This window comes from Equus przewalskii, chromosome 9 (genome assembly GCF_037783145.1).
Source record: "Equus przewalskii isolate Varuska chromosome 9, EquPr2, whole genome shotgun sequence".
Taxonomy (NCBI): domain Eukaryota; kingdom Metazoa; phylum Chordata; class Mammalia; order Perissodactyla; family Equidae; genus Equus; species Equus przewalskii.
In genome coordinates this window covers 11,702,344-11,719,250 of record NC_091839.1, presented here as the reverse complement: position 1 = coordinate 11,719,250, position 16,907 = coordinate 11,702,344, and the positions used below count along the sequence as shown (strand labels likewise).

At 44.8% G+C, this 16,907-nt stretch overlaps 1 protein-coding gene across 1 annotated transcript; it reads left to right on the top strand.

The window, feature by feature from the left end:
• The first annotated feature begins 331 nt into the window (after nt 1–331).
• On the top strand, nt 332–16,162 carry LOC103562352 (cytochrome P450 2B11-like). The gene is made up of 9 exons (XM_008537382.2): nt 332–580; nt 3,889–4,051; nt 4,177–4,326; nt 5,879–6,039; nt 7,497–7,673; nt 8,194–8,335; nt 9,628–9,815; nt 9,984–10,125; nt 12,896–16,162. Exons 1-9 carry the CDS (start codon nt 410–412, stop codon nt 13,084–13,086), a joined length of 1,485 nt encoding a protein of 494 aa, XP_008535604.2. The 5' UTR covers nt 332–409; the 3' UTR covers nt 13,087–16,162.
• Nucleotides 16,163–16,907: the final 745 nt, after the last annotated feature.

The following is a 16,907-nucleotide window of genomic DNA, read 5'->3' as shown; positions in this document are numbered from 1 at the left end:
ACCCTTTCACATATGAAAACCATGCAAGCACACACAGATGGAAGCAGGCACAGACAAATGCATGCAAGCCTAAATGCACAAACATGGCCAAAAAAGTAGACAGTGCATGCTCAGCCATACCCAGAAATATAAACACACAAACACTCATGTGGACCTTGGCATCTCTACCATGTCACATCTGCCAACATCTAGGGACAGAGTGCATAGGTAGGGAGTGATCAGTTCACCAGAGTGCCAGAACAGGAATTATGGGTCCCTTAGCTCCTCTCCCTAATGTTGACACTCCCAGACAATGAAGAGAGAGGAGGTGGGGAATGGAGGAACTTATGTAACTGGGTGGGGAGGCAGGCTCAGTATAAAAAGCCCAGCTCGAGGCTGCAGTGGGTTGGAAGGCAGTCAGACTGGGACCATGGAGCTCAGCATGCTCCTCCTCCTTGTTCTCCTCATGGGACTCTTGCTTCTCCTGGTCAGGGGCCACCCAAAAGCCTATGGCCACCTCCCACCAGGACCCCGTCCTCTGCCCTTCTTGGGGAACCTTCTGCAGATGGACAGAAGAGGCCTACTCAAATCCTTCCTAATGGTGAGACACAGATGGATGGGGTCTGAGAGGGGCTCTCTGCCTCTGTATGGGGAGATCATTCCCCAGAAGGAGTGAGGCATCCTTCCAGGCTCAGGGCTGGGATGCGTAAAGGTTGGTGAGTAAGGGGCATGGAGCTGTGCATGGTGGATCTGATCAGTCTGAGATGTCCTTGCTCTACTGGAAGTGCATGGGCACTGTCCCTGGAGCAGGCAATTAGGCATGAAGAAACATCTGTGTGTGAAACACACCTGTGGAATTTCACCCTCTTCTGCCACCCTCTGTCGTGTTCCTGGGTGACTGCGCACCACTTGAAGAGACAGAAAAAGTGGCAGTGACAACAATTAAGTAGGTTTCTCCTCTGCAAACAAAGGACAGCAAAGACTGGCTCATGGCAATGTCAGGACGAGGAGGAGGCAGGAGGGAGAACAGGACAGAAGACCATTTACAGAGTGATTAGAATAATGAATATTAATGCAAGGTAATAGTAGCTGACACTGTGGAGCATTTACTAGGCTCTGTATCCCTGCTTTCCAGGCATGATTTCATGTTTCATGATCTATTTAGTTATTAATAATGTAATCTATAGCCATGAACACCCTATCCAACAGAGAAGTAGAACACTGGCAGTCACTTCCACCTGCCCTGTGCTTCTCTGTCCACTTTCCCTCACTATGGCAAACACACTCCTGAATCGTGGGCTTGTCATCGCTTTGCTTTTAATAGACAACATTTTATCACAGATGCGGAGGCTCCAAGTGCATAATATTTCACTTTCATTGACTTCAATCCATCACAAGAGTCACATATCATTTCACTTTCACATATTATTTCACATATATATATATGAATATATATTTCACATATTATTTCACATGCTTTTGTGTAAATTCCTGGAGTTAGTTTTTTCTTTCAGCATTGTGTGGCCAGCATTTATCTGTATTGTCATGGGACTTCATCAGGTCTTGGTTACAAGAAGAGGGCTGGGAGAGAAGCTATCTCCATCTTAGAGGTATAGACAGTGAAGCTCACCCTGGGGAGGGCACTTGTCCACAGTCGCCCTGCTGGGACTTCTCTGAGGGGCACCTGGGTCCAGGATGGAATTCTCTTCTTCTCCAATGCTGTCATGGACTGAAGCTGCCTAACAATTTCGGGATCACTAAATCCTTTGGGAATTTGATTAAAGCTGTGGGCTCCCTCCCCTACAATGATCCATACACATTTAGCATAAAATTTTGAGAGTTGCAGACCCCCTAAAGCTCTTCCATAGACCCTTCGAGGATCCTCAAGCTCTCCCTGATCTTCCATTATTATTGAATCTTTGTGGAGAGAGAGAGAGAAAGACAGAGAGAGGGAAGGCAGAGAGAGAGAAAGAGAGGAAGAGAGAGATGGAGAGAGAGGAGGAGGGAAGAGGGCATGGGCTAGTGGGTGTCATTATGAGACAGGTTTGGGAGATGGCACTGCTCCACCTCCATTCCCCCATATGCTCCCAAGTCCTTCTGGAGTCAGACAAACATGGGTTCGTGTTCCAGATTCAACCCCTGACTATTACTCAACTCCTACTCTTGGCTTCCTCTTCTGTAAAATGTGATGGTGACCACAAGAATAAAAGAAATATTGCATAGACCTTGGTGTATAGTAATTTAAATGACAGCTACTTTGATCTACTCATTTAATCACTTGTGCAGTCAAAATTTACTGGAACATTTTGTTTGCTGGGGAATATTTTAGGCATGCTTGATGTGTCATTGGACAGGGCATACAAAATAAACAAATAAGGAAATATTAAGTAGACAAGGGTTATGATTAAAATAAAGCAGAGTGACGTTTTAGAAAGTGGTGGGAGCTACTTTAGATTGAGTGGTGAGGGAAAGGCTCCGTCTTGCTTTGTTTCTGAGCAGAGAATCTGAAAGGTGCAGGTGGAAGGCACAAGAGAGAGACAGGTGTCAATGCAAGAACTCTGAAACAGGGGCAAGTTCAGCATGTTTGGGGGACAACACAGAGGCTGGATGTGAGTGATGGAAGGGTTGAGTGGGAGGAGAAGTCAGAGGGGTGACGGGGCAGTGTTATGTAGGGCCATGTGGTCCACAATGGAGACTTCAGGTCTTCTTCTCAGTGCAGTGGGAGCTCTGGAGGGTTTGGAGCAGGTTAGGGATATTAATTAAGTTACATTTTAACGGGATTACTCTGGCTTTGGGGTGGGGGAGGATGGGGTTGGTTGGTAGTGAAATGATTGTACAGGGGACAGGAATGGAAGTAGGGAGACTCATGAGGAGGTTTTGCAGAGACCAATGTAAGTTTTAAGTAAACTTAATCTTTTTATGATTTCAAGTCAACTTTTTATTGAAGTTGAACATCACCCTAAAAAATGCAAATCATAAGTGTGCAGTCAGTGAATTTTCCCAAATCAACATCCTCATGTAATTGTTGAGAAGATAAGCAACAATACAGCCTGTCCCCAGAAACCACCTTCATGTCACCTTCCAGGCACTACCCTCTTACCATCCTGACACCATAGGTTCATGTTATTTTACTGAACTGGATCTAAATAGAATCATGACTTATGGGCTCTTTTATGTCTAGTTGCTTTCGCTCAACATTATATCTGTGAGTTTCATTCACGTTGTTAGGTGTAGCAGTGGTTTCTTCCTTTTCATTTGCTGCATAGTATTCCATGGCATAAATACATCATTACACTTTATTCTGTATCAGTGGTGCCAGCATTTCATTTGTAAGGCTTCTGTGAATGTCCTTCTTCAATTTTTGGTGAATCCACATACATATTTTTGTTGGGCATTTTGTTGAGAGTGTAGTTGCTGAGTCACTGAGCATACATGTGTTCAGCCTCAGTAAGTACAGCCAAGGAGTTTCCCAAGGGGCTGTACTGGTAGATGGCTTTTCAAATATCGTGATCACCCCCAGAGAGCCATCAGTTTCTCTTCATGTCTACCAAGCAGGGAATTCAGATTAGTTCTCTAGGGAAAATGTCAGGAGGCAGAGAGCAGGTTGAAGTTGAGTCACAAGAAGGATGATTCTTTAGTTGCAATGCCAGGGAGATGTGTCTAGACTCAAGGGTATGTGCAAGGGCCATATTAGAAATATTTGACCATCTCTACTGCTTAGGGCACCAATCACATGGACTGTGTGTGGGTGATGGGTTAATCTTTTAGTTGCTGGGTCCTGGGGTGGAGGGTCTTGGGGCAGCAGCTACTTATCAATCAAATGTAAGTGTTTTAATGGTTTAACAACATGATTGGCCACAGAGGGACACACTGACTAACGGCAACCCTGGGGCTGGGTATGCTTGGCAGCTTCAAGAGAAATATGGGGGTGTCTTCACGGTGTACCTGGGGCCAAGGCCTACAGTCATGCTGTGTGGGACAGAAGCCATCCGGGAGGCCCTGGTGGACCAAGCTGAAGCATTCTCTGGCCGGGGGAAAATCGCTGTCGTTGACCAAGTCTTCCAGGGATATGGTAAGGACCTCAGAAGCACTGAGTGGGGGCAGAATGGAGGATGGGGATTGGGGAGGTGAGTCAGGGAAGAGAAAGTAAGGTGTGGAGAGGGATACAGAGTCTCCCTCCAAATTCTTCACCCCCAGGTGTGGTCTTTGCCAATGGAGAACGTTGGAAGACCCTTCGACGATTCTCCCTGGCCACCATGAGGAACTTCGGGATGGGAAAGCGGAGTGTGGAGGAGCGGATTCAGGAGGAGGCTCAGTTTCTGATGGAGGAGCTGCGGAATACCAAGGGTGAGCTTCAGGGGATGGACAGGAAAGAAGGACATGCAATCAGGAGAGGTGTGGAGTGAGAGCAACAGAAAGACTGAGGGGTAGACATAGAAAGAGAGGGCGAGGCAGAGATAGAGGAAGACAAAGCCTGAGAGACCATAAGACTGAGGGACAGGGACAGAGAAAGGAGCATGGAGAGGGACAGAGACGAGCAGGAGAGGGACATGGGGAGCCAGAAGAGATGCGGGGTTTGTAGTGTCAAGAATAATCGAAAGACACAGACTAAGATATTAGCACGCTATTTACATGTGTTCAGGGAAACCAACGCATGGATTAACAGTATCTATCAAAGGCAAAAGTATGGTTTACCTAAAAAAAGCAGAGAGAGAAAAGGGAAATTATAGACATTTTGAAAATGACAAACTGAGTTTTCCTTTCTGTAGTTGAACTGCTGATGAGCTGGTAGTGAGCAAAGAGCCAGGGGCGTATGCTGCTCTCAGGCAGCTGGATGGGCATGAAAGAATCACTTCCGGTTGTTATTGGACTTCCCATGAACAAGTGTTTATGAGACACACAGGCGACAGGGTCCTTTCTTAACAATGTGCAAGACATAAATGAGCAGTTTGGTAGGGAGAGGCAGAGGCAGAGTCACTGGGAGCAATAGCAGAATAGGGACAGAAGGCAGAGAAGGAAGACAGAAAGAAACAGAGTGACACAGAGAGACACACAAGGAGACAGAGGCAGAGATGGAGGCACCAAGACCAAGAGAGACATGCAGAGACAAGAGAGAGAGTGGAAGAGGCTCGGAGAGGCAGAAAGAAAAGAAGGCAGAGAGAAACTGAGGCAGAGAAAGTTAGAGAGGCAGACAGACGGGGTCAGGAAAGGGTCTGCAGGGGAATAAGAGAAGATGGATGGGTGAGACCCAGAGGGAGAGTCTGCACCTACATGATGTCCCTGGGCTTGCAGCCCACCCTCCATCTAACAGGGCCAAGCCAAGGGTTGACAGACATCAACTAACCAGTGCAGAACGATTCCAGAAGACCAGAGCCCAAGAGGCAGAGGGAAGAGATGAAGGAGGAATGACAGATAGGGGACATGGAGAGCAGAGCTTTTTAATTTGTACCTGTGATTGATTGAACACTTGCTCTGCACCACCCCTGCCCCTGGGACTGAACTCTTATACCTGCTGCCAGAGTCAGAGCTGGAACCTGAATGGGGACCAACTACACAGCCCTGTAGCTGGGCGGCCTGGATCTGAGTACTGGCCACCGTGATGAGTGACTGGGTAACCTTGATCAAATGACATACCTCTATGTTACATGTCTATGTAATGGGGATAATAACAGAATTGCACGTTCCTCACATGGTTGTGGCAAGAATTAAATAAAGCAATATGTTAAGCGTTTACAATAGGGGCTGGCATAATACGGGCTAGTGAGTGTTAGCTCTTTCTGATCCCATTTTCTTCACCATTAGTAAGCAATGAAGGACAGACACACAGAACTGGGGCAGCAGTCAAATGCCCTCTAGGCCTTTGAGTCTCCATCTTATGACCTACACTTCCTCCCACTAGGAGCTCTCCAGGATCCCACCTTCTTCTTCCATGCCATCACTGCCAACATCATCTGCTCCATTGTCTTTGGAAAACGCTTCTCCTTCAGAGATCCTGAGTTCCTGCGGCTCCTGGACTTGTTTTACCGGTCCTTTGCGCTCATCAGCTCGTTCTCCAGTCAGGTCTGGGAGAGAGTGAAGGACAATGGGGACAAAGGGAGCATGCAAGGCTGGGCTAAGGGGTGATCTGCTTTGGGGACCAGAAATGCAGCTTAAGGCTGGAAGAAGAGCAGAGACAATAGGGAGAGACAGAGACACTGAGACCAGGAAGGAGGGAGAGATGGTAACAAGAGGACTGAGAGACTAAGAGAAAGGAGAGTGTTGGGTGTGGTCAAAATAGCACAGAGACTAAGGAATCAGATCCTGGAAGAGAGAAGAGAGAAGACAGAGAGAAAACAAGGCAAATAAGGGTGGAGATTAAGAGATCCTGAGAAGAGACAATAGAAAGAGAGTGTGAGTGTATGTGTTTGTGTGTGTGTGTGAGACAGAGAGAGAGAGAGAGCAAATCAGACATTCAGGCTCTCTACTCTTCTGTCTCTGCTTCCTGTAATCTTTGCCTCTGTATTTGTCAAAGCCCCTCACTTAAAGAAACTCAACAATACATGAAAATAAGAAACTGCATTTCTTCATTTTCCCCATTTCTCCTCCTTCTTTCTGTTTATTAAAAATTCCCCCAGATTATAAAGATATATGCTCCTCTTTTAAAACAATATAATAAAGTCTCTTTTCTTCACTAATCTGGAAATACCCCTATTCTATATTAAGTTAAAAACATGAAACAGCAGAACAGTATGCCTGGCTATCATTCTTCATTAGATGTATGTCAGATTCACAGTTAGGACTGTTATGAATCTGGAATGGGGCCCAGGGTGGGTATTTGTGACAAGCCCAACAGGTGGTTTCAATATTCTACTCCCTTAGAGAAATGTGGAGATAGAAAAGTCTAGAGGGAGATCCACCAGAAAGTTAACAGTGGTTATCTATTGAGGGAGGGATTAAGAAGCAATTTTACATTCACACATTTCTGCATTTTTTGAAATTACTTGCAACAAGTTAAGTATTACATTTATCTTGAGACCAAAAAATACAAATATTCTCCAAGATAAATAAATAGTCTAAGTCATCAGCAGGTTCATCTTGTGTAAACATTGTGTTATCAATGCCTGACATAGCAAGGGAGATGCACAAGGTAGAAAGAGTCAGATAGACATTTGGGCAAAACAGATACAGTGCTGAGGTAGGCAAGAGAAGCCCAGAGAGATGATAAGGAGAGACACAGAGAGATACGAAGAGATGAAAAGGAGAGGTGGAGAGTTGGGGCAGAGACCAACCAAAAGACATGAGGATGAGAGAGGAAGAGGTAGAAAGAGAAAAATGTGAGAATAACAGATCAAAGGAGACATAGAATCAGTGAGCAAGGGACTCAGAGACAGAAAGAGAGAGGAAGAGAGAATGAGACAGAGACAGAGACAGAGAGACAGAGATTCCCCCTCTGAGGTACTAGGGCCCAGCAGGTCTGCCCTTCCCAGTGACCAGCTCTCTCAGCCCTGGGAGGACCTCACAGCCCCTTCTCTCCTCAGGTGTTCCAGCTCTTCTCTGACTTCCTGAAGCACTTTCCTGGCACACACAGGCAGGTCTACAGAAACCTGATGGAAATCAACACCTTCATTGGCCGCAGTGTGGAGGAGCACCGCAAAACCTTGGACCCCAGCAATCCCCGAGACCTTATTGATACCTACCTGCTCCGCATGGACAAAGTGCGGTTTGGGAGAGGGGTGTTGGAGGGGAGGGAGGAAATTTTGGGGGTGAGAAGAAAGGAGGGGAAAGGGGTAAAGAGTGGGGAAGAGGGGGAAGAAAGACCAGAGGAAGAAGAGGGAGATTAGGAATAGGGAAGGGAGTTGTCAGCAGGAACGGAGTGGGAGAGTAAAGGAAAGAGAAAGTAGGGAGAAGAGAGAAAGAGAGATACTGGAAATACAGAACAAGAGGCAAAAATACAGCAACATGTGAAAAGAACCACAGAGGCATAAAGAATCTGGGAAAGGAAGAGAGACAAACACAGCAAAGAGATGGAGAGGGAGATTGATACAGAGCCAGACAGAGTGGAGAGAGATGGAGAGAGACAGAAATAGAGATATATGGTTTGGCATGCAGAGGATAGAGAAAAGTAAAATGAGCCAGGTGTGTGAGAGATCCAGAAACAGGTGGAAGGTACCTCGAGAGACACTGTGCCACGAGGTTCCAGCCTCCCTGACATGAGCCCTACCCCTCTGGACCCAGGAGAAGTCTGACCCCAACACCGAGTTCCACCAGCAAAACCTCATCATCACTGTGCTCTCACTCTTCTTCGCTGGCACTGAGACCACTAGCACGACTCTCCGCTATGGATTCCTGCTCATGCTCAAATACCCCCACATCACAGGTGGGTGGGCTGGGAACAGCCAATAAATGGGACCTCTTTTGGAACTGCAGAAGTGAGGCTAGGGGTCCTTCCTGAATGAGACAGGACACTTTCCTCTCTTATACCTGGAGCACTGAAGGTTTTGAAGGAGGCCCCAACTAGGCCAGCCCTATTGGTGTATGGATGAATGAAGAATCTGTCAATCTGTTCTCCCACTGATTTCTCTGATCACTTAAAGGTCAACTCATCCATCCATCCATCCATCCAACATGTATCCATCTATTCATCTGTCTGATCTTTTACTCATTAACCTGTATCCTCAGATTCTTTCATCTGTGATTTATCCAAAAGCATACACTTCCATTCTTTATTTGGATTAATTGATTCCTCTGGTGATCTTCTGGAACAGTGATTAATTGAGTGGACTATTTTTCCTTGATTCATTGGCTCATTGATGCATTCATGTATCCATCTCTCCTTCTATGAGCTAGGTCTCATTCCCTAATCCTTCCATCAGTCAGTCGGTCAATTCATCCTTCATCCATCTATTCCTTCATTTATCCACTGAATAATTCACTCACTTGTTCATCCTTGACTTACCCATCTATCATTCAATCCATCATCCATGTATTCCTTTATTTACTCATTACCTCTCTAATTTATTCATTCACTTGTTCCTCCATAAATCGGGCCATGGACCCATTCATGTGATTTATCTGTCTATGGAATATTTATTAATTAAGGATTCTCTAATTCATCTGTTGATTGATAAGTAAATACATACTACATTCGTTAATGTTCTTCTATTCCTCAATCTTTCCATTGATGAATTGATTCACTCGCTAATTGATTGATTGCTGTATTCATTTATTTATCCACTTGTTCATGGGTTAACCTATTTATCTATTTTGCTGTTATATTCCTGAGGACCTAGCACAGCGCCTCATCTATCATACATACACAATAAATATTTGTTCCTTTTTCTGCTCGTCTTGGAGAATGTTTTTAGGTCCATAGCCTAGAGCTGTCAATCTGAAATTCTGTGCAAAAGATGGCCCACATGGGTATGTGTGTGTCTGTGTTTACCTTAGCATGTGGGGAGAGAATACATAGCATTTCTTAGATTTTAACAGGTGTGAATTCTTGTTGCTTCCTCCCCTCTCCCATTAAAAGCTGGTTACTCCAATGAGTGTCAAAAATCTAATATCTAACCCTTTACTAGAGGTATATCCTGGTTCATTGGCCCATAGAGCAGTGACCCTGCTGAAATGCCTCTTTGAAAAGAAGTTCACTGGTCCCACTCTTCTGTGCAGAGAGAGTCCACAAGGAGATTGATCTGGTGATTGGCTCACAACGCCCTCCAGCCCTTGATGACCGCACCAAAATGCCATACACTGATGCAGTCATCCACGAAATTCAGAGATTCTCAGACCTCCTCCCCCTTGGGGTGCCCCACGTTGTCACCAACGACACTCACTTCCGAGGGTACATCATCCCCAAGGTGAGGCCAGTGTGTCCCCCACATCTGTTCTGGGTGGGCATCCTGGGTTCTCTTGATCTGCAAACTTGACCTCCCGTTGGTTTTATCACTCGAGCCCTCCTGTTTTGTCTTTAGGGGTGGAGTGGGGAAGGGAACAGCAGTATCTTTGACCTTGTGACCCTCCCTCAGGGCACTGAAGTATATCCCATCCTGAGCTCTGCTCTCCATGACCCACGTTACTTTGAGAAACCAGACGCCTTCAACCCTGACCACTTTCTGGATGCCAGTGGGGCACTGAAGAAGAATGAAGCTTTTATCCCCTTCTCCACAGGTAAGCTGGAGCCACACTTCCTTTCCCAGATACCAGAGAACAAGTGCCATCCCCTCATTCAGACTATCAAGGAAAAGCCTTTATTTATTGAGCAGTGAGTATATACCAGTTTCTTTACCTACATTAATCCACTCCATCTTCACTACTCGAGGGGGCTTGAGAAGTGATATCATGTCCCAAAGGCACATCTTGGCAAGCTGAACCCTGGGCAGGTATGATAACATCTCCACATCTTCAGGAATAAAACATCGGTTGGGAATTACTCTGAGCTTAGTGCTCTGTTGGGGGCCAAAGATAATACACTGGACAAGTCACGTAGACACACAGTGCCAGCCTCTAGAAACTTATGGTCCAGCAGTGGAGATGGGCATTCATCATATGGTCACAAAATAATAACTAACTCAATGAATTGATGCTTGGAATGTGATTATAATGGCTTGACAAAAAGTAAGAGCTCATAGGCGCAATTACTATTCTTATAATTAATCGTAATTGTGATAAGTGCTCTAAAGGATCTTTGGGAGCAGAAAATAGGGAGTCCTGACGACTCTCGGTAGGTTGGTGAGGAAAAGTTTACCTGAAGCACTGGCTTCTAAGCGAAGACTTCATGAGTGAGCATCACCTGCCCACTGGAGAGTGTTACATGTAGAGGAAACAGCAAGGGCAGAGCCTGAAGATGGAGGCAGCATGCTGCATTGAGAAACTAGAAGAACCGGAGTAGCCTGGGGTGTAGATTCAAGAAGGGGATAAGGATGAAGAGCTCAGCTGGAAGGACTTGAGTGTTTCGGGGAGTTTGGATTTATCCTGCTGGCAATGAGGAGCCAGGGTGGATCAAGAAATGCTCTAAAGTGTCTTCATCCCTTTTCTCCACACTTTAGCCCCATCCAGAGAAAACCTCTAGTCTCAGAGTCCTCTTCATTTAGTAGAAAGGAAGACCCCAGAAAATGGCCCCTAGTCTTGACTTCCATCAGTGATTTAAGTGACCCAGGGCCCTGGATCTGTCCAGTGCAATGGCCTCCCCCTTAATTTCATCTGTAGTGAGAGATGGGGGCTATGTGCTGGGATGAGGGTCAATTCCTCCATTTAATAGTCCTGCCCTATGTTTAGAGAGAGACAGAGAGGTGGAGACATAAGGACAGAGACAGACAGAGAAGGATAGAGTGAGTGAGAACAGAACGAATTACAGAGGGATATAGAGATGGGGAACAGTGGTGGATAAAGACAATGAGTGAACATGAGACAAGAAAGGGAGGAGAGGAGAAAGAGAGAAGGAGAAGAAGGAGGGAGGATGATGAGATAGGAGGAAGGAAAGAGGAAATGAGAGGGAGAAAAACAGAAGAGAGAAAAAAGAGTGACATAAGCAAAGAAGAAGAAATAGTTAGGAGAGGAAAGGGATCTGTAGAGGGAGATGGCAAGTGAGACAGAGAGAGTTGCAAACAGAATCAGATCCAAATAGACAGAGGCAGAGAGGAAAACAAGCAGAAGAGAGCAGAAAAAGAGGAGACCAAGAGAAGTGAGACAGACAAACAGCAACTGACAGGAGGTTTACAGAGAGAAAAAGAAGGAGGCAGACTGCCACAGCCAGAAAAAGAGACGAGCTCAGCCAAAAAGCTATTAGAGACAAAGGGATACTAATGTGTGTCCAAATGGACCGCCCCAGGGATGGGGAGGATGGGGTGGGAGGGAGATAACAGGCATCATGCTGTTCTGGAAAGAGCTGGGTTGCAGAACCCGTTACGGGAGAAGAACCAGCTCACAGCCCTGGCCCAAGTATCTCTAAGCTCATGTCTCCTAACATCTGGGTATGCCAGAAATATGTGGAGCTTCCTCAGATAGCTCCACACAGGCACAACATCTATCAATCTGAAAGGTCTAGCAAACGGCTAGAAACCCATCATTGACATGACCTTCCAAGGTTGTCAGCCTGCAGATGATGACCCACAGAGATCAAGAAGGAGGCTCTCAGTGCCTCTGTCTGAGTTTTTGGGGACCTTTGTCCTCATTTCTCTAAAAGCCCATGGTTTATAACTTATTGGGAGGGTGGTCCATACACCTCTGAGAGTCTGATGGGAGCCATTGAGTCCACTCTCAAGTGCATCAGTCTCATTCACCATTTTATGTGCACTCTGGGGATTTTTCAGAACTCTTGAAGGGCATGGCTCTCAGGCTGAGACAAGAAGACATCCCAGAGATAGATCAACTCATGCTGTGCCAGAGACACACACACTCCCCACTACACACACCAAGAAAGAAACACAAATCACTAACTACATTCATAGGATCCCAAATAGGGGCCAGAACAGAATTCTAAGAACTCGTACAAATATTAACTTCTTTAACCTCATAGTAGCCCCATGAGATAGGTACCATTCTCCCCCATATTAGAAATGAAGGACATTAAAAATGTTATGTCAGAAATATGCACACAGCTATGTGTGGCACACAGACACACACACACACAAGCACACACACACACATATCCAACCAGAAAGTGGGTTCCTATGCTCTGTAAGGCCACTGAACCCTTTGGAAAGCTAACAGAAGCTACAAACTCTCTTCTGGAAAAATGTGCAAGGCACATCCACCAAAGATGTGCATCTGGCTTCACAGGGTTTGGGAACTCCCTAAAAATCCATTCTGAATTGCAGATTAAAGGCTAATCTCATACTAATCTGTAGCAATGGACACAGTTTTCTGGGCTTTGGGATGTGACAGGGAAAAGAATTTGCAGCTGACCCATGCCCACATTCGTGATCCTCTGTGCCCACAGGGAAACGCACTTGTCTTGGAGAAGGCATCGCTCGCAACGAATTATTCCTCTTCTTCACCACCATCCTTCAGAACTTCTCCGTGGCCAGCCCTGTGGCCCCTGAAGACATTGACCTCACACCTCGGGAAAGTGGTGTGGGCAAATTACCCCCAATATACCAGATCAGCTTCCTGCCCCGTCGAGGGGGCTAAGGAAGGGGATTGAAGGATTCCAGGGTCATGAAGTATCCTCACCTCTGCAGAGAATGGTCCATGACTTTCTTCGTGTCTCCCTCCCTCGGAGAGAACCACTGCAAGTCTGCATCCCTCCCCCTTCTTATTTGCCACCTCAACGGGAAACTCTTTTCTTTAGTCTTACCTCTTCCCATCGTGCCACACATCTTCTAAAGACTTAAGGAGGTGTTTTCATTTCCTCTGTTAATAGAATGCCAGAAGCAGTGTATATATAGAAATGGGAGCTAAAAGGGGAAACTTGGCTCAGGATCTCTGCAGTCCACCTCCTCGGCCACAGGTCACTCTCAGTGACTTCTCCCTTCCTCAGAACAGCTAATCCTCCACTAATCAACTCCTTGTGCTCCACGACCCGTGCCTACCTGCCCACACTAAAATCCTCTTCCCATTAGCCCCTTTGGTGGGTACAATGACCATGCCCATTTTACAGATGAGTCAACAGAGGGTGGACAGTGGCATCAGTTGTCTGAGGTCTTTCTGAGGTCACATGGCTAGTGACTGGAGGAGCGCAATTCGCATTCTATCTGCCTGGCTCTAGAATTCAAACTCTTCACCGCAGCTCCTTCTCCCTAAATATATGTTTTTAAATTAAGATGAAATTGACATAGCATAAAATTAACCATTTTAAAGTGTATAATTCAGTGGCACTTGGTTCATTCACAATGTTGTGCAGGCACCACCACTATCTAGTTCCAAACATTTTCATCACCCAGGATAAAATCCCATTCCAATTAGCAGTCACTCCTCATCCCCCCTTCCCCTCAGTGCCTGGCAAACACCAGTCTGCTTTCTATCTCTGTGGATTTGCCTATTCTGGATATTTCATATAAATGGGGTCACACAATCTTTTGTGTCTGGCCTCTTTCACTCAGCATGTTTGAAGTGCAAAACCTGTTAGTTGATTACCAGAATGTCATTTAAGGTTTTTCTGATACCATGTTTGTTTATTCAATCCATCTGAATGGGCCTCTGATGGCAATGTCTTCTTACAATGGGCTCATTCCTTTGCTTCACATATTAATCAGTCCAATTTGGATATACGGCCAACTTCCCCTTTCTAGTACATCTGGGTTACCTTGTTGGGCTTCTCCCTATCAAATTACAGATTGCAAAGCTCTAAAATAATTTACTATGATAGAGAGGTAGACTTCCAATGTTCACAGTTCATCTGATATCACTAATTATGACCCTGAAGCCTTGCTAAGAGCCAATGCTATTAGAGGTACACGACAGGGTTCTTTCTTTTCTGTTGCTCAAACTATTCAATTATCCCAACAATTAGCCACTAAAGAAAAGAAATTGGATTCTACAACAAGAATTGTGGGATGTTTCACCCTAATCTGACATGGATTTGTTTGATTCACTCCTAGTTATGGGTCTTTAAGTACATCAGCACCTTTATTCTGGAAGAGAGAAACTATTCCAAACAAAATTTACCTAACTGTACCAGAAACGTGGGATTAATATCCCTGGAGCCATGTCAAAGTACTGTCATTCTTCAAAAGAAGTGATTGGTTTGGAACAGGCTGGTCTTGAAGGCCAGACACTTATTGGGTGGCACCCATTGGAACTCAATGATCTTCTGGAACAAATCTTTGGCCTTGGCTTTGGATGGCTAGGACGCTGAACCCTACGGCTCCCTTAGTGTCACAAAGGACTCACCCTAAATTAACAACTGTTACCAATCTTCCTCTCCTTAAGGCCACATGGACTCGTTCAGTATTCCATTGGTTTTACCACCTGACAGTTACATTTGTTCTCTTCACAGGATTAGCAGAGTTCATACCACATGTAGAAGCCCTGATGAAATTTACTCAGCAGGCTCTTAAGGATACTCAAACAGGAATGGCTTTATTGAATACTGAGACGTGCTTAATGAGAAATGGTGTCCTTCAAAATAGAATGACCTTAGATATTCTAACTGTATCTCAAGGTGGTACATGTGCTATAATGCAAACTGAATGTTGTGTCTTTATACCTGGGGGATCTTCCAATGTGTCACCTCTGTTAAAACATGTGAAAACACAGGTTAATACCCTATAAGACCCCGCACCCAGTCTTGATTGATTTAGTTCCCTCCTTGCAGGTATTGGTTCCCTTCTGCGATCCAGATTACAATTTATTTTTCTTACTTCTTGGAATTCTTGTATTAATCTTAATATTCAAACTAATTATAGTTTTCTTTACTCAGTGTTGTAACATTGATACGTGAGCTAGGGTAACGATTGCTCAACAACTTGAGACGGTCAGTCATTCTTCTAATTTTGAATAAGCCTCCTTCTCTGATAAGGATTATACTTAAGACTTATTCTTCTGAGCTAAACACATTATTATCATTACTTCTGTTGTAAATGATGACTATGAAATCTTGTTGAAATGTGTGTACAATATTTCTGCAACGATCCAAAATTTCTGACCTATGGAATGCTTCCCCCAGCAGCATGTACCTCTATGTCTGTTCACTAAGCTCAGCTCTTTTCTCCCCAATATGGATAACTGGGTAAATTAATAAAATAAAATACCAGCTCCAAGGGACATGATGGACCCAGAGCAGGCAGCAACCACCCAGGCACCAAGGGACAATAACTTCATCATCAGTACCGTCTATGGAAAGATTATCTATCACAAGGGGGAAAATGAAAGTAATGCAAATAATAAGAAATTTTCACATATCAAGATATAGGGGGAAGCCATTCTGGTTTAAATCTGATTCAGCCTAAATCTTGTTTATCCAAGAGCAGCCTGACTTACGATCCACCAAACACGCATTGTACATCTGCTTTAAACATTTTCCCAAAGCAAAGAATGCAGTCTTTAAAGATAGGGACGAGTATCTCCCTTTATCTGACCCTGATATCAGTATTTCTTTGAAGGTAAGCTTTTCTTCCCGGAGAACTAAGGTCAAATTGACCTGCTGAGTATGTGCTAAACTGCAGGAAAACATCTCCTTGTGACTTTGGGGAAAAAATTATATTTCTGTCATACTTGCTCTATCTTCTTTGTTCTGAAACAGTATATAAACATGCTGTAAACCACACTTCCCCAGAGTTATTTCTTCTCTGGGGAAGAGAGCACTTCTGGGCTAGTCCTCACACCAGCTGTTTAAATATCTTTGTAACTTATAAATTGGTTATTGATTATTTGCATCAACAGTGTGTATTCAGAAGCCTACAGGTACCAATGAAAATAGACAGACCATTTGTTTTGCTTAATTTTAGAGCCTCAGTCTTCCAATTTGGTTTTAAGAAAAGCTAGTTTGGGAAGATCAATAGTTCCTCATGAAAAGGCTGGCCCAGTGGCATAGTGATAAAGTTTGTACACTCCACGTCAGCAGCCAAGGGCTCATAGATTAGGATCCTGGGCATGAACCCACACAATGCTCACGAAGCTGTGCTGCAGCTGCATCCCACATAGAAAAGAAATGGAGGAAGATTGGCACAGATGTTAGCTCAGCAACAATCCTCCTTACCCAAAAAAAAAAAAAAAAAAAAATTTCCCCGTAATGGCCATTGAAATTCTGTGCTGCTTATGGTCTGTTCAGCCCACTTACTTGAAAATGCACATGTAGGTATCCCAAAGTTCTTAAACATAAACCAGCCTGAGGTCTCTGAAGGAAAGTTTCACTCACAACATTCAGGTGACTAGGATCTCATTTCTGAAATTTCCCCTGAAAACGCAAGAAAGTTGCAAAAGTCCTAGCCCTATCTCCCAAGGAATCTAAAAAGAAAAGAAAAGTTGCTGGACTCCTAGCCCTGATTCCAAAAGGAATCTGAAAACAAAGG